At 43.2% G+C, this 17,848-nt stretch overlaps 3 protein-coding genes across 6 annotated transcripts; 2 read left to right on the forward strand and 1 right to left on the reverse strand.

Annotated features, from left to right (window-relative positions):
* Nucleotides 1-1,266: 1,266 nt before the first annotated feature.
* On the forward strand, nt 1,267-4,633 carry LOC136447575 (basic phospholipase A2 PA-12C-like). 4 transcript variants are annotated; one of them, XM_066446576.1, is made up of 6 exons: nt 1,267-1,407; nt 1,898-2,060; nt 2,777-2,883; nt 3,343-3,412; nt 3,665-3,728; nt 3,760-4,633. In XM_066446576.1, the coding sequence occupies exons 1-5, from the start codon at nt 1,374-1,376 to the stop codon at nt 3,693-3,695; spliced, it is 405 nt and encodes a 134-aa protein (XP_066302673.1). In that variant the 5' UTR covers nt 1,267-1,373; the 3' UTR covers nt 3,696-3,728; nt 3,760-4,633. The 4 variants fall into 4 exon arrangements, with proteins under 4 accessions (XP_066302673.1, XP_066302674.1, XP_066302671.1 ...); XM_066446577.1 differs by having other exon boundaries at nt 1,270-1,407; nt 3,665-3,696; XM_066446574.1 differs by lacking the exon at nt 3,665-3,728 and having other exon boundaries at nt 1,284-1,407; nt 3,343-3,444.
* Nucleotides 4,634-4,958: 325 nt separating this feature from the next.
* LOC136447574 (basic phospholipase A2 Cc2-PLA2-like) lies at nt 4,959-7,343 on the forward strand. The gene is made up of 4 exons (XM_066446573.1): nt 4,959-5,088; nt 5,647-5,809; nt 6,390-6,505; nt 7,103-7,343. The coding sequence occupies exons 1-4, from the start codon at nt 5,055-5,057 to the stop codon at nt 7,201-7,203; spliced, it is 414 nt and encodes a 137-aa protein (XP_066302670.1). The 5' UTR covers nt 4,959-5,054; the 3' UTR covers nt 7,204-7,343.
* Nucleotides 7,344-14,627: 7,284 nt separating this feature from the next.
* On the reverse strand, nt 14,628-16,893 carry LOC136447819 (uncharacterized). Its single transcript, XM_066446887.1, has 4 exons — nt 16,798-16,893; nt 16,338-16,539; nt 15,799-15,956; nt 14,628-15,449 (listed from the first exon to the last, which is right to left on the reverse strand). The coding sequence occupies exons 1-4, from the start codon at nt 16,865-16,867 to the stop codon at nt 15,034-15,036; spliced, it is 846 nt and encodes a 281-aa protein (XP_066302984.1). The 5' UTR covers nt 16,868-16,893; the 3' UTR covers nt 14,628-15,033.
* Between the last annotated feature and the right edge of the window lie 955 nt (nt 16,894-17,848).

Below are 17,848 nucleotides of genomic sequence, written 5' to 3' on the forward strand. Positions count from 1 at the left end.
GTTATTCCCCTTTAGAACATTTTTACAAATAGGCCATTGCAGTTCCAGGGACACAAACCAGGGGGCCCAAAATCGACCTTGACCATTCTCCTCCCAGCGCATACCCACATACCAAATATCATTACAATCCATCTACACGTTCTACAGTTATGCTGACTTTAAGCATCCGACGACACACATGCAAACGATTTACCTCCTTACTTATGCAAATTCGGTCTCATTTGCATAGTTTGCACTTAAGTGTGTACAACTTGGTCTAGCCTACCTGTGTACCAAAGAACATGACGATCTGTCGATCCACTCTTCAGTTCTTCTACATTGAAGATTTTAACAAATACGCCATTGCAGTTCCAGTCACACATGCCAGGGGGCCCAAAATCGACCTTGGCCTTCCTCCTCTTAACACCCACCCACATACCAAAAATCATTACAATCCATGTACAGGTTCTACAGTTATGGTGACTTTAAGCGTCCGGTGACACATACATACACACAAACACGAAACGCAAGCAAAACAGTATCTCCATGAAAAAGCCTTTTTTCATGGAGATAAATATAAAGATGCCCAAAATTCCAATGTTGTCTATTACGAAGAGGACATACTGACCTTAACTATCGATAATTATCAGTCAAATATTTGTCTTTCTCCCAGTTTTAGAATATCGCGGACGTCAGACCCGATAACCGAACACCTGGTACTTTCCTGTGTTTTCACTGGGGCATATTTACATTGCCATTAACCATTTAGCACCTTACTTATGATACAACATTTCTTTAGACCATGAGGATCTTTTTAGACCATGAAAGACAAAAATTGAAAAGTACACAAAGTATCCACGTCAATGATGCTACGGAGGGAGGGGGCGATCCTGATATCATGGGATTTTATATTCTTTAGAATTACGTGTAAAAGTTTCAAATTTTGCTTGTTTTTTTTCTTTCTTTATTTTCATTCGCACAACAAGAAAATACATAATGCGATAAGCAATAGATAAAAACAGGTGCAGGGGGAGGGAAGAAGCGTACATAGCTTATACATGGCCCTCCTCCTCTATACTAATCAAAATAAATCATAGTCGATAAATGAAGGCGTGGTTTCTTTCGGTAAAAGAAATCGGTATGTCCAGCTTCAAATTGAAATATCATGGACGAATAGTCCGGTGACCCCGAATCGTCCTTCATATACGTCCTTGAGAATCAATATCTACGTTCCGACCGAGTAATGGCACATGGAAACAGAACTTTTTCCTGTGACCGGAATAATGGTAAACAATGATAAGTAAACGGCCCTGTCGTGTGGGTACGACGTAAGAAAAGCGAGGGACAATTTTAGCACAGCCGACACACCTGGCAAGTTCGGAGCGTTAAGCAGTATGAAGGTCCTTCTAGCAGCCACGATTCTCTTGGGTAAAGTAGATTTTAATATCTACATGTAATTCTACTATTTGTAGTTATGCTTGTCATTCTTCCATCATCGTATATAACGTCCTTAATTCGTAAAGAATGGCTATGTAAAGTTTCAAAAAATCTAACTAAAACATATGAGGCGGTCTCGAATGAAGAGAACAACATGTTTGAATGAATGAATGAATGAATGAATTGTTTTTAAGAAAAAATGTAACATAGCAGCTAATAGCTGAATTGCGTACACTGCACAATTGCCATATCACATTATCTTAAAAACATAAGGAAAATACTACCGACTTCTTGACATACATTATAAAAACATTCATGTTTGGGATAAAATGAATCATAAAAGTTATAATTTTGAACTTTTTTTAGAAATAAATTTGATTTAAGAAATTAATTGTGACGAGCAAATACATCACAAGTGGGTGGACAACATTCGGAGATGTTCTGTTATAATTTCCAATTCATCCTCTTTTTTTTCAAACAGTTGGACTGGGTTTTGAAGAAGTCACAGGGCAGTCAACCCGTAACGTGATCCAGTTCAGCTCCATGATCTCACACGTCACCGGGCGGAGCGCGTTCGACTATCTGGAGTACGGCTGCTACTGCGGCCTGGGCGGCTCTGGTACCCCTATAGACGAGATTGACAGGTACGTGAAGCACACATTAAGTTACCTTCGTTTGGAAACACGGCGGTTTCCCGGGTATCTATCTGTTTATTTATTATTTATCTATTTTTTTCCGATTTACCACATTTGTGGAAGGATTGACATAACAGGTGACTATCACCTTTTCAAGATGTCAACCCAGACCAGACTGTAAGGTTTGGACCATCGCACACCGGGGCATGCCCCTACTCTTTTTCGAAAGGTGTGGTGGGTTCTTTAACGTGCGCGGGGTGTGGCTCTCCACAAACACTGGACCTCCATTTAACGTCCGAGGGACGTCCCTAACCGAAGCTAGGTACTCATTTACACCTGAGTGAAGTGAGGAAATTTGTGTTAAGTGCCTTTTCCAAGGGCTCAACGTCCGGGCGCATGTCCAGACATGTATGGGGGTAAGTCGGGTTCGAACTCGGGTTCCCTTGTTTGACGATCGAATGGTCTAGCCGTTTATTTTTAATTCGTCCCACGACACCACTAGGTATGCAATAGAAACAAACAGACAAACAAACAATAAACAGACAAAAAGACATACAAACTTCCTTATTCATTGAGGGATATTCGTTTATCCTGTTGTCAAATTGTAGCAGGTTTACAGTTTACTTTCATTTGCCAGATTTAGATGCTCTTTTTTTAAATCATGGGCGTTAGCTAACGAAACAACTAATTTCGTCTTTGACAAAAGTCTGTTTCCCTACTCACAGGTGCTGCCAAGTGCACGACTCGTGCTACGCAGCGGTGTATGGCGTCGGCCTGGCACACGTGACCACCTACTCCTGGACTAAAGTGGTGGGAGGATACGTCACTTGTGGTACGTCCTGCTAGACACACAGACAAAGGCAGAGAGAAAGAGAGAGTCGTACCCATAGAGAAACAAACGCAAATACATAGAAATATACACATCAACGCGAACACATACAAACACGCATGTGCACACAAATGCACACACATTAACACAAACTTGAAAACACAGACGGAGAGATAGAGAGAGAAACAGACACTGACGCAAAACGAAACATACAGAGATACAAGCAAACAAACACATACTATTTTACATTCAAGTAACTGTTACGTATACATACAAGACACTCAAAGACACGTATGAACATATGTTTGCACACATTCCCACACACACGTACATTGTAGTAGTTATACTAGCACACACACTTGTTAACCTTCGAGAAATATTTCAAGTAATTATCATGTCCGGTACCAAGTTAACAACAATGCTGTCATACCAATATCTGTTCCCTTTTCTTTTTTTCAACAGACAACGACTTTGGGTCGGTTCAACGAGACGCGTGTGAGTGTGACCGTGAGGCTTCCTATTGCTTCAGGAGGTACCCGTATCCAGGGAGGCAGCCTTGCTGAGGTACCGTATCCAGGGAGGCAGCCCTGCTGAGGTACCCGTATCCAGGGAGGCAGCCTTGCTGAGGTACCGTATCCAGGGAGGCAGCCCTGCTGAGGTACCCGTATCCAGGGAGGCAGCCTTGCTGAGGTACCGTATCCAGGGAGGCAGCCCTGCTGAGGTACCCGTATCCAGGGAGGCAGCCTTGCTGAGGTACCGTATCCAGGGAGGCAGCCCTGCTGAGGTACCCGTATCCAGGGAGGCAGCCCTGCTGAGGTACCCGTATCCAGGGAGGCAGCCTTGCTGAGGTACCGTATCCAGGGAGGCAGCCTTGCTGAGAAAATGCCTACGGAGGCTACGAGGGGGAGTCAAAAAGTAATGGAAGTGGGTTTATAACATAGTTATTTTTTCAGATGAAATTTGGCACAAAAGTAAGGTCACAGATTCACACGTTCTCTTTGGTTCCTCCGCAACAATATGTACTTCTATCATTATAATGAAAGCTCATCTGTGTTGGTAGTAATCAAAATACAGTGCTTAACTTTCTTCCAACACTAAGGTATTCACGGATCGAATTTTCGACGACCACTGTCGCCTTCTTCAGGATCAATAATGCTGTCGCCTTCTTCAGGATCATTATTGATCCTGAAGAAGGCGACAGTGGTCGTCGAAAATTCGATCCGTGAATACCTTAGTGTTTGAAGAAAGTTTAGCATTGTATTTTTATGTACTTCTATCGTTAATGTGGTCAACAAAAGTAATGACTATGTGGTTCCCTCCAAAATCCCGATTTTCCTACTTGGAATATTTTTTTCCCAAAAGAACCATATGCAAAACCACCTTACAAGTTGAGTGCTGTTTTGAACATTTTTCATCGATTGAGTTGACATTTGTCACAAAGGTCAAGGCACATATCTTCTTCAGACTGAAATGTTCCCAATTTGTTTCTATGAGCGACTGAAGTGAGTTTAAAATTATCACACCCTTCTAAAAAAATGAGCTTGTCATAAAACCACTTGCACTACTTTTTGGACTCCCCTCGTATACGGATTATCTTCACGAAGACGTTTGCCAAATGTCGCTGCAGAAAAAAGTATAACTTCTCTACACAGGAAGTTCTCGCGAGCCTAGCGTATCATCTGAATGGGACACACATATAAATTGTCGCTATCATTTGATTGAGAATATAACAATAAATCAACTATTGCATCAATCGTCGTTGATATGTCTGTTGTTTTTTGTGTCTTTTTGTTGTCATGAGTAAAACATGTCGCAAGTGAATTCAAAGATAATAGAACCTGGTGATGGTCAAAGAAATATTTTCAAGTAATTTTTCAGATGTACGTTCGAACGTTGGAACGTTGCTCTCAAACAGTTTGTGTTTGCTTATAATGACGTATGATTCAAGGCCGATGGATACATAGGTCGAGAGAAAGTTGCTATAAATGGATTGCAAACAGAAATAAATTTCAAGCTGACGTCTATTTGATAGCCTAAACAAACGGAAGCCTGTTTTTATCCGTATCTGAAATAAAAACAAACAATGGTACGTCGAAAGATCCTGTTGTGTGGACACGACATTGAAAAGCTAGGAGGACTGAAGCACAACCGGCACACAAGACAAGGTTAGCAGGATGAAGCTCGTCATTGTAGCAGCAGTTCTCCTGGGTAAGTTGGGTCCCTCCAAAACACTATGTATTTCTAGACTTCTGTACTTATAACTACTTATAACTACTGTTGATCAACAATGGTAATGACTATGTAAAAATTCAAGCAGTTCTCTCGAAAATCTCAATTTTTCTACCTGGTATCTTTTTTTCTCCAAAGCACCATATGTTTACGTGTCAGAATCAGAAATAACTTGGCGTGCTGTTTTGAGCCAAGTATGTTGCATCATTATACACAGCCTGTGATAGGACGTTGCGTTAGTGTAAAAAGGGGGAGGCGAGCAGCTTAGTGTATAATAAATAGACTTTGCTATTATCATGATTAGTTATCCAGGTACGTGTGCCTTTCCTTCATTCCTGGCTACTGTTTCTTGAGTAGTAGCCTTTTTACCACGGTACAAATTACGGGAACTCAAGTACAATTTAGGGAAAACACATTGACACTTACTTTTGGATACTTACAGCGTCATACTCAAAATAAGGCCATATTTACTACATTTTGATCACATTTAACATCATGCATTGATGAATCTACAAACTCAAAAAATCATATGTACAGTTGGACTGGGTTTTGAGGGGGCAGAGGGGAAGCCAACCCGGAGTGTTCTCCAGTTCGGGGCGATGATCTCACACGTCACCGGGCGGAACCCGTTCGACTTCCTGGAGTACGGCTGCTACTGCGGCCTGGGAGGGGGCGGGACGCCCGTGGACGACATAGACAGGTACGTTATTCAACGTAGACAATCAGAAATACCTTACCTATGCTGCCTTGCTATCATTTCATTCTGACTGACAGACAGAGTGCATGGCAGCATTGAGGATGTATGGAAACGGTGCATTGTGTATATTGATTAGAAATCACAAACACACAAAACCATTAAAATATGTTTGCAGTTTGCTAGCCTCCTTCGCAGATTTCATGGAGCGCCGGCGTTTATTTGAACGCTGATTGATTTTCAACATGGGCCGGGTTACATGATCTTACATCTAAATGCCGAGGGAGTTACATTCCGTGCCCAAAAAACTATCTTCTTCAGACCCGTGTTAAAAATCGCGAATTGGCGCTCCCCTTAAAATGAACGCCAGCGCTTTTAGAAGTCTGCGAAGGAGGCTATGGCTTTATTTGTTAATGTGTTTATTTCTTCATATTTATTAAACGTCTCCATTTACGAAAATGGAAGGGGAGACAGAACAGGTGATCTCTTACCTCTACTAGTTGTCTCCCCCGTAACAAACAAGATTCAACATACAAGTCTGCGAGTAAAATGTTTCTCTCCATGTTTTCTGCGTCCTTGTCCCCAGATGCTGTCAGGTTCACGACTCCTGTTACACAGCGGTTGACTCCAGCGATGGCTTGGGCGCCGCGCACCTGGTCAACTACCACTTCACACAGGAGGCCGGCGGTTACGTCACTTGTGGTACGTTTTTTTTACACACATACATATAACTAAGAGGTATAAGAATGTACCTCTAGCTCTTGGTTCTAATTAGTTGGCAACTGGGAGACCCCAGTTCAATCCTGGGACAGAACATCTCGGTTGGAGCTGCGCCTGTCTTTTACCGATTTTAATGGCGGTCCCGTGTTCGAGAAGATACTACTTCGAGAATGTTAAAGGGGAAGGGCTAGCAACTCCTCCCTGTAATAATAAATACCGTAACAGAAACAGAAAGGGAACTTGCATCAACATATAACTTGCATGAATGAATGAAGAAGAAAGGGCCGACGGAAAGAGGGAAAGAAGAAGTGGTGTATAGATGACTTAGGATGCAGGAACGCAAAAGAATACCTTCATTTTAATTTGTATGGAAGTAAATTTGATATGGAGTGATGAAAGAAGGATAAAGTGACTGTGACGTAACGTCCATCATAACTATAACCATAAAAGGTAGAAAGTCAAAATGAAGACTGTGTCTAAAAGAAGGATGTAGGTTTGTTCCAAGATTTAGCAAGTCGCAGTCTCTTGCGCTTCGGCATACTAATGTGTCTCTATTTTCCTCCTCGCTGCAACCGCCAGACGACCGCTTTGGGACCGTGGCCCGCGACTCCTGTGAGTGTGACCGCGAGGCGGCCTACTGTTTTCACCTGTACCCGTACCCGGGGAGACAGCCTTGCTGAGTATGGGGGAACTCTGTCTGTGGAGATTGTGCGAGTTAACTCTGTATCACAAGAAGTCACGGATCTCCCATAGCACTTGACAGCTATGCGATATTCATTGATGGGATGATGTTACAATAAAAGTGACAGAATAAAAGAAATGTCTTTTCATCTTTCATTTTGTGTACTCTGCCTTGCGTGGAGAATGATAACGATTTATGTAAGAATGTGGGCGCATATTAACATAGTTGTAACGTTGGGTAACATAAATTCGCGGGGTACTTAAATTCGCGATTTTTCGAAAACGGCGTATTTAGGGATATGTGCTACATGCAAAATCAGTTATAACGCCAGCAATGCAAAGCAGATAGACTAACGTATTCAGAACACTGGCTGAAAAGCTTCGATAACCATGCATTAGAAGTTGGCGACGTCAAAAACTCTCCGTCCCTTATTGACAGAGTCTGGGGGCTTCGTGGGAGAATCACCCAGCACGGTTGTTCGCTGGTTTATAAGACAAATGTCACATCTCCTGCCTGCTAAACACAATCATTTATAAGACAACTTATTACAATTTCTTTTGCTAACCTGCAACTGGATTCTAAGTGTGATCAATCATCAAAACTCCTCTCTGTTGCTACAACCTACGGCACGTGTATTTTCCCGCCGCCATATTGTTAACCAGAATCCTGTTGTCAAGCAGACGACAAAGGTTTGTGAGGAACACTTTTTTGTCTAAATGCTGCGTGTGATAGTGGACTGAGGAAGATATTTTCCTCAAAGTTTGCTCCTAACACAACAAGGAACACATGGACATAGTAGTATTACCATTGCTACGGCATCCAGCTAACTTTCCATGAATAATGTAACGTTACACGATGCCCGATGATGACGATGGGCCGACTTTGAGTGAAGTTCTACCGACTCAACACACGGGTTGTTCCCGAACTGGCCTGATGTGTGCGGTACGGCCGTTTTTTCGTGTATTTTTTTTACTTGGACACGTCTATATCCATAGCACTCTCCTCAAGCCAAGGATGGAACGAATAGCTGCTGTATAAAATGTGATTAGCGGTAAGATATTCAAGACGAATCTTCTCTCCCGAATTAATGTGCCCCCCTGTCCGACAGCACCGTTATTGTGCGTGCGGCGGACGGTAGTTTCAAGTTGAAATATTATGGTGTCAGCACGACTAGAGACAAAATCTACCATATATATGATTAGTGCAAAGATAGTACATGATACTGACAGAATTATAGAAAAAAAGGATGGTTTATTGTTCTGCTAGATTGATTTCAGTCAACCATTATCGGAAAAATCCCGAATTTATGTTACCCAACGTTATACAAAATTGTGAAAAAATTAGGGTTTAGTTTGCATGATTAATCTGAAATGTATGAATCATTTGTGTTAGATTAGGAGAACTTTATTCATGTGACATATGCAAGCCCGAAAGAGAGAAACATCATTGGATGTCATCAGGACATCATGTGCATATTAAATGAGAAAGTACCATCATCTCTAAGTGGAAAATGATGGTAATTTCATACTTGTTATTAATCTTGAGAATCAAACTTGTTGCTGCATTTGGAGGATATATTTAGAGAACGAAAAAATATATTTCAAAGCTTAAGTTACAAATTCACAACCTGTTCCTGGCTGATTGAGAAGGACACAAAATCACTCACTCAGTGAGGTTTTGACATACATCGGACGACTTTATTACTTTATATGGCGTACGTACACGTATATTGTACAGGTGTGGAGTTCAAAACATGCAGGTGATACTCGACTTATCGTGCAGCAAACATATCATTACTAAACAAACAACATTTCGTTGCCAACTCCTCTTAAAGGTGACACATCGTTTTTTCACCAATCTAGCGCATTTTTCTCAATCCTAAATATGTACATATATATTTACACTTGGTATGCTTGCTCCAGTGCCTGGCGATCCGGGATCTTGATCAGAAGGTCGAGAGTCGACGTCTTTTAACACTCTTCTGACTTGCACGTGCGCTACTGGCCAATGCTGCAGTCCTAAGGATGAAACACCAACTTGAACTTCGGTCCACTGTCCATTGTCCTTGAGGAGCGGATCTTGGAGAATTCTGATTGAACCTGTAAATGCTTTATGTAGCATTTATCCTTCCGTCATGACCGGAGGAAGATTTAGCTTCCATGCACGCCATACTATTACTGGATCAAAATGCATTTTAAATTTTTCACACACAGCTCGCAGTGGCAACATAAGTGGCCAGTACATGCACTTTGCTAATTTACTAAAAATACATTTCTTCACAACTTATTATATACGCATGTTAACAAATAAATCCGTACCATCAAATAAATCACATGTGCAGTCATGCTTTTCTACATTAATACATTTATCAGATAATCATTATATACACTACTACTAGTACATTGGAAAGAGATGATAACAGAGTACTTCTTTGGTTGGTATAAACTTTACAATATAGAAGGTGGTGTTTAGTTGATTCACTATGATTACCGCATTTGCATATAGGATGATCAATGCAATGGTATTGAAATAGGTGGTGGTTTAACTGACTTAAGTCAGACATACATTTACCTCAAAGCAATGAGAACGGGGCCCTGAGCTATGGACTGTCAACCCAGCAGTGAATCATTCTGTGAGTTTCATCATTCAGAACTGATGTCTTGATAATAGTACAATGAGAAAGACATTTCAGAAGTACATAGGAACTACTACTACTATTACATCTACTACTACATAGCTGTGTTTTATTTATGTTGTAATATGCATCTATAGGTCACACAGACTTATTCTGTTGATTAAAACATGTAATGAGAATAGGCCAGGACCCGAGGTGGTTGTAATTACTTCTTCCTGAAACTCCAGACAATTTCCTGCCTTTTAATTTCTGGCACTTTCGAGATGTTTTATTAATGAACGTCAGTTGTTTTCAAACAGGACTGCTTTTTTTTTTTTATATGGGCAAATCTTGGAACCTCCAAAAACGCAATACAGCTAGATTTTTGGACCCATCAATTCTTCTCACTTCTGTTCCTACTGAAACAAAGATTATTATTGTCCTTGCTGTGGAAAACCACACGGGAAATCTGTTTTCTTTTTAATGCTTGTACAAAACCTGTTTCCCTATTTCATACACTAAAGTACTGTAGAAAAAATCATTTTCCTAATGCATCTAGACAAACCTTCCATCGAGAAACATATCTGTTCTTTTATCTCTACTATAACTGACAAGAGAGGAGAAGTTGAATTTATCTTATGATAGTTAGTTTTATTTTGTATCTGTTAACTGTATCTGTTCAACATGTTTTGCCCTGTTGTGACCTGTACTTAGCCCAGTGTGGCAAAAATGTGCAGCAAAAGTCTTCATTCATTCATCTATTAGTAAACAGATTCTAGATCTATATGAATTGATTGCAAAAATACCACTGAACCATTTTGATGTGAAGACAAATTGGGCGGGATTAGTATCAAATCTACCAATGTGCATCAGATGTAGCTCTATTCAATTGATGACTGATGTATTTCAACTGAATGTAGTTCTGTCACAAGCAGTTGCTCAAAAGTAACAAGACGGTGCTCCAAAAAACACATGAGATCTTTATGGATATTACATAATATGGATAACGACAACCTCATCCTTATCATTGAGCTAGTTGGAGTTAAAGGAGGATGGGGAGGGATCGATATCGTGCCTGTCTTGGGGACGATCCTTAGGAATCTCCCATTGCCAATAGGTGTTAGGTAGTGCTGAGAGGGACGTACGCGGTGGTGTGTTACGGGTTCCCTCCCCTGGGATCTCCCATGGCCAGTAGGTGTTAGGTAGTGTGAGGGGAAGGGATGCACGCCGTGCTGTCTTACGGGTTCCCTCCCCTGGGATCTCCCATGGCCAGTAGGTGTTAGGTAGTGTGATGAGGGGAAGGGATACACGCCGTGGTGTGTTACGGGTTCCCTCCCCTGGTATCTCCCATGGCCAGTAGGTGTTAGGTAGTGTGAGGGGAAGGGATGCACGCCGTGCTGTCTTACGGGTTCCCTCCCCTGGGATCTCCCATGGCCAGTAGGTGTTAGGTAGTGTGATGAGGGGAAGGGATACACGCCGTGGTGTGTTACGGGTTCCCTCCCCTGGTATCTCCCATGGCCAGTAGGTGTTAGGTAGTGTGAGGGGAAGGGATGCACGCCGTGGTGTGTTACGGGTTCCCTCCCCTGGTATCTCCCATGGCCAGTAGGTGTTAGGTAGTGTGATGAGGGGAAGGGATGCACGCCGTGGTGTGTTACGGGTTCCCTCCCCTGGTATCTCCCATGGCCAGTAGGTGTTTGGTAGTGTGAAGAGGGACGCACACCGTGGTGTCTTACGGGTTCCCTCACCTGGGATCCGCCATGGCCAGTAGGTGTTTGGGAGTGTGAAGGGGAGGGATGACCAGTAGGGCTCTCGACATTCTGTATTTTCTGTTCCCACCCTTGAAATCTCTTGAGACCAATTGATGTAAGGATGGATAGGCAGGGACTTTCGCCATCTTACACTTCTTGGAGCCCCCTTCCTTGGCTTTGCGATCACAAATGGCCAACAGGGATTACCATATGAAGTAACACAATGATGCCTGGCTTCCCTAGGCGTACTATATGTAGTAAGAGGCCTTCCAAACCAAGTCTGGCGGCGGGACGATACAGCAATACTGCCGCCTTGGTAGGTCCGGTGATTTTGCCTGGTCTTCGTGACTGTTAGGATTGATGGATCGGCAGCAGCCGCGTAGAAGCGAACCGTGTCATCATCAGGACTGTCCGAGTCACAATCGGTGGCTGTGAAAGACTGAAGAAGAGCTGGCAATGACCTACAAGATGCTGCAACTCCCCGACTTTCGTGAAGTGACGTTTTTACAGCAGGGAGCGTGTTGAACTTGTTATAAGCTGCTGATCTGACAGCGGTAGAGATGACATTGTCCCGGGGTTCTGGAAGGGCAGGAAGAGGTCGCTGTGCGAGAGCTATATTATCGGGGATTGTATAGTACGTGGGCGAGGGAGCAGACATGGCCAAATCATCTGAACTGTCAGAATATGTGTTCTGAGTGTACACGAAGTTTGCAGGAAATGTCCCACAGGCGACAAGACCTGGTTGTGTGAAAACAGTTGTATTCTCGGCATGACTGTTTGCCTGTATGTAGTTGTTTTCACGCTTAAGCTGGTATATCTTTACCAGGGTCCCTACAATGGGTACCAATAGCAGAATACCCATCACCGAGGCAACAACAGGGATGGGAAAAGGATCTGCTGCTGATACGCCTCTCACAATCTTGGTCTGCTGAGTGCTGGCCTGAACAGTAGACATCAATGTCGTTGTGCTTTGGTTTATTGGTGGCAAAGACATGTTCTCTTCACTAGTTTGTGCAGGTCTGGTTGAGAAGGTAGACGTCACAATGGTTGCGTCCATGGGACACATTTTGTGTGTCTTTCTCGGCACTGAAGGAACATTGTTGAAGATCAGCGGGAATAGGTTGTATTTTGAGATAAAGATGCAGTTTATGTTGTTTGTGTGTGTAGTGTTGGGGACGTCGTCAGGGAAGCCTGTAGCGTTGGCTGTGTGTGTGCCTGGTGTGTTGAAAACCGTCATGGCAACAGTTGTCATAGTTAGATTCCCCTTGCCAAAAGAAACCAGTTGCATTCTTGAGCTCCCTCCCAGGCCTACGGTAATACCCAGACTATGTGTCCACGCTTCCGTGCATACATCGGGGTAGTGAATCATCTGCCTGTCCGGGATGTCGCTGAGGAGAACTACAAAGGGGGTCCGACTCCTGATCTGTTTTTCAGGACTATTCCACGCCGTTAGCACAGAACATGCAGTGATGGGTATGTCGTCTGTTGGCCCAAACGCCCACATGAACGACTTCTCGTTTCTTTCCGGATCATGTATGAGGCAGGAGTAGAAGTTTGGAAACTCGACAGATATGTGCTGAGTGTTGTCATCAGTATTGATGGCTAAGTTCCATTCTATTCTATGTGGCAGTTCGTCACGTACAGTCATCAGCCTGTTCCCACCAACTCTGAATTCTGACAAACCCACCGGCCATGTGTCACCCAAATCCAAACAAGACAGGGAATTTCTGTCAAGGAACAAATTAGTAACCTTGCCGACATCTTTAAGTGTGCATGGTGGAATGTTCTGAATGTCATTGCCCCCCAAATTCAGGTAAGCGAGCATGTTTGGCTTGCTGAACCAGGTAGGGTCTACTTGGTTTAACAAGTTGTTCTCGAGGTTTAGCGATAAAAGATAAGGCATGTGCCTGAAGCACCCTCGGTTGATCTGCGCTATTCTGTTGTTGGATAAGGACAGTATACGGAGCTGCCCTAAACCAATGAACGAGCTTTGGTTTAAATATGTCAACTTGTTGAAATCCAAGCCCAAGGTGCCTAGACGCGCAAATTCGCCGAAGGTATTTTCCTCAACGTCCGTTATTTCATCGTCTATCAGGACCAAGCTTGTCACACCATAACGGCCGAAGGGTGGTAAGTTCTTTGCTGATAGAACACCGAATGAGAAGCCTCTGATTGCGAAAGCCCATCGCATGTGAATCAAGCATACTATACGCTGTGATGTCGAAACTGATGAATTCCTGATACTACGTATACGTTGTTCTTGACCATTGCATAAGACACATGTTGATGATTCTTTCAAAGACGGATGTGGTGCCAACGCCGTGCCATACACACACTTAAACCAGTCAGCGTTCTGACACTCAGGAAAACAGACACTATCTAAGGCCATGTTGGCAGTCAGAAGGGCCAAGCAAAATAGCAAGATGGCGGGGACTCCGTTTCTTACAGCCATTACGTTTCTCCTTCCTCATAAACGTCAGGAAAGTTGTGAAAAAGATTCTGAACAGCTTTGTGCTAACCTGTTACGATTGTCCTGATGTAGGTCCAAACCCTTCGGTCGTTTGTGGTAGAACTAGCCTGTGTGGCACAGATGCAATCTCTCGCTGCCAGGGCCTGATGACATGTAGGCCTCCTACATATTGTAACCGTTAGGTGCCTGGCCAGTGGAAGGGCTGCCGTACAGTCGCTGACTACACTGCGTCACTTGTCATGGAGGCCGAGATGATGATCGTCTCACAGCCCGGCCCCCATGTGTAGAAGAAGTGAGGTTTAGAAAGGCTATGGACAGAGTGCGCCTTTTTTCACTTGCCGAGAGGTTTCAAGACACGTGGCTCGCTCCATCCAATACTGAAGTGTCTATACCGTTCATGTTACATCTTAATACCTACATGTATCCAACGTGACTGCATTTAGAGATGTCATGTGAATCGACACACATAAAACGTGACATTATTCATGAGAGGATGTGGGCAGGTCCTTTATGCCTATGGCTGCGGAAAATTTAATTTCCTTCCCTTCAGACTAATTTCCAGCTACCGCCTGTCACAAAAGATGAGATAGTTGGAGAGTCTCTTGTGTTTTATTGATGAACAACAGAATGAAGGATATCCCTCAAGCTACTATATTACAACGACCGTTTCAATTTATGCTATTCAAGCTATGGGAGAGAGTGAGTGAGAGTTTCAATTTCTTCAACCACCCAAATTCTGATAAATATATGATTTTCCGGTGATATTTGTACTTACACTGGTGATGATGTGTTACACCCTGAGCTTGTTTACCGGTTATGCAAAAACAAACAGGATCATGCCAGTGGTGCCAGCATGCACAGAGGCACTAAACACTACCCCCTCTCAAAATCAAAAAAGCAACTTTTCTGCAGCAAAGATGTCACTACAGTAATGACAAGTTCATGTAGTACACTCGTGATTAATCGTGATCAAAACAGATCTTTTCATTTTTATTTCTATATAACGCTTCCTTTATCAATGTTTTGTTGTCCACTTGATGCATCCAGCTCCCTGTTTGGCGCATGCGTGGGGCAGTCCTCATCAACGTCAGTAGTGTGGGAGGGGGGCGTGCCCATAACCTCCTCGTATGTTGGCGGCGGAGGAATTTCTGTCAACGTGACGTCACTAACATGGATATCAGACGCGCTGATTGGTCCAGTCTCCTCCAATCCAAGCTCTTCATCCTGAGTCGGTGACGAATGTGGTGCTATGTGCGCGTCCTCGACTACGTCATTGACCCCCTCTCTGATCATACGGGCTTGCCAGCGGACGAGCAGGTAACCCACGACGAACACCAACAGGAGCCCCACGCCGATCGCTGCCTCCAGGATATCTTCAGAAATCGACGATTTTTTAGACCTGTACGCGAATGCTGGAAACAAAATAATGCCAAGTTTTTAGTGATTACAGAGTTTGTTTGTTTGAACCTTTGTTTATTCATGATAAGCTCAAATCGGCACGCAGGCCGCTTTTCATTGAGGTCATGAGGGAAGGGGTAAGGGTCAGGTATAATATAACAGAGATACACAGTCATTTGAGTCCTTATAACTCTATCAACATATATCATTACATATGTTAGCTTGACAATGAATACATGTATCTATAATGTGACCTGTACTTAACTCAGTGGGAATATATCTACAATAAAGGTATCCATACATTTATCCATCAACAATGGTTAAACTACCCTCCGAGTCTCTACTAATATCTCTATCTCTCACCGGGATCCTTGATGAGGTAGTAGTGTAGGGTAAAGGACCCGCTGACGGCCTGGTTAGCAGTCGGGAGTCTGATGTACACGGTCCCGCCGGTAGCGCCCTTAAACCCCCCGGTACGACCCGAACAGATGATCAGGTTGGCGGTGTGAGAAGTGCACGGTCTAGTGAGGGAGACAGGAAAAGATCGTGTACTATAAAAGGTCATGCAAGATTAAGTAGTGCAAGATTAAGTACAATAAAAGGTCACACAGTGTATGCACCTGAACAAAAACACTCTTCAGATCCCCGCCCCTTAGGCATCACCAAATCATGGAGGCAACAGCAACGTTATGAACGTATAAGACGAACAGTTCTGGTAAAGCTGCTGTCTTTGACCGTCTAACGGTTTTACTGGCCATGCAATACCGATATGAAATAAAGATGTCGCTTGCTTCGGGACGAAATATCATATTCTTAAGTTTAGGTATCTGTAAAACAATGATTAACTTAAAACGGGAAAAGGACAAATCTATCTAGTCTAAGACTTAAAAAATGGATTCTACCTGTGTGAACAAATGTAAATCTTGTCGTAACAGAAAAAGTTTCCTGCGATGTCCACTTGGTCGAAGTGTAGAGTGATGTACACATCTTTGCGGTGAGGCACGAGCGCCACCATGCAGTCAGTGATGGAAGTGTACTTAGTCCATCCCAGTTCCCCCGGGCCAGTGATGTTCAGAGATGATCCACAATAGTCGGACATCTCCACTGTTCAAGCGACAAGAAACGAAGCAGAGGTTTACTAGGTTTTTATTACCATGTCATTTCATCCACTCAAGATCAAATTGTAGCATGCAGGCGTTTCGGCTCTCATCGAGTTAAAGTTATCCTTGAGGTACCCAGAATGTGTATTGCACATAATTGATATAAAGTTACTACGTAAATTATAACAGCCATCTCACGTTTTACACGTTGTTACGGTATACTCTAGATGTAGTATAATTTTCAAACGTCAAGTACACCTACCTTTGTTAGCGAGGCTGTCAACATACACGGAGACCAGAAGGAAGAAATACGTCAGTCGCCTGACAGCCATTTCGTCCTGTCGGTCAGCTGTTTATAATTATATCTGTTTCCTTGGTAACAAGAAACTGATGTTGTTCCAGAGCACTCCTCAATATGTTGATTTTCTAAAATAGATATCCTAACCTACTCATGCAGCAAGGCGGTGGAAGGAGAGGGATATATATCGATGGGCTCCGCCTTCCAATACCGTGTCCAAGACACCTGGGATAACAATCCACTACCCCTGCGGCCTCACGAAGGCTATGAGACTACCTTTACCTTTTTACTCATGGTCATTACGTACAAGAGGTGATATGCTCGTGAATATAGGTATGGTCTACCATGACACGATGTTACATGGACTCCTCGCGCGGCGCCTAGAACCGTTCCTTTTCCGTATGCTCATTATTTGTTGGTGCATTTTAATTTGTCACACACAGTCGCGATAATTTGTTGAAATATTTGTGTACCAGAATTATCAGAATTGTGTTGAAAATTCCATTTTCCCTCAAATTATCGTATAGTGGTACTAGTTGCCATCAAGTACTGTAGGAGCACCCTCATTAGATAGCTTTAAACAACGCTTACAGTTAGATGTGCAAAGTAATGTGTTACAGGTGGTTCGGCGTAATATAACCAGCTGCCTCCGCGTCGCGTGCCTTTGTCTCTGATTTCTTCCTTTGAAATCCGCTCAAAAACACAGGAAATGCCATATCAGACGGTTCAAATTTTAAAATTTCCCGGGGGGGTATACCCCCGGACCCCCCTAGGAAGCTCGCGCCTGCGGCGCTCGTCTCGCGCCTACGGCGCTCGCTGGTCCCTTAAACATTAAAAAGAACCCCCCCATTCAAAATCCTGGCTACGGGTATGTACGAAGCTGGTATGTTACGCCAAAGGGCGGTTATACTGACTATACAAATACAAATAAATGAATACAATAATATAATGTAGTTAACTGTGAAAATACTGGGACAAGACACTTTAAAATACTGTAGTTTAGTTAAACATTCTC

This window comes from Branchiostoma lanceolatum, chromosome 13 (genome assembly GCF_035083965.1).
Source record: "Branchiostoma lanceolatum isolate klBraLanc5 chromosome 13, klBraLanc5.hap2, whole genome shotgun sequence".
Classification (NCBI taxonomy): domain Eukaryota; kingdom Metazoa; phylum Chordata; class Leptocardii; order Amphioxiformes; family Branchiostomatidae; genus Branchiostoma; species Branchiostoma lanceolatum.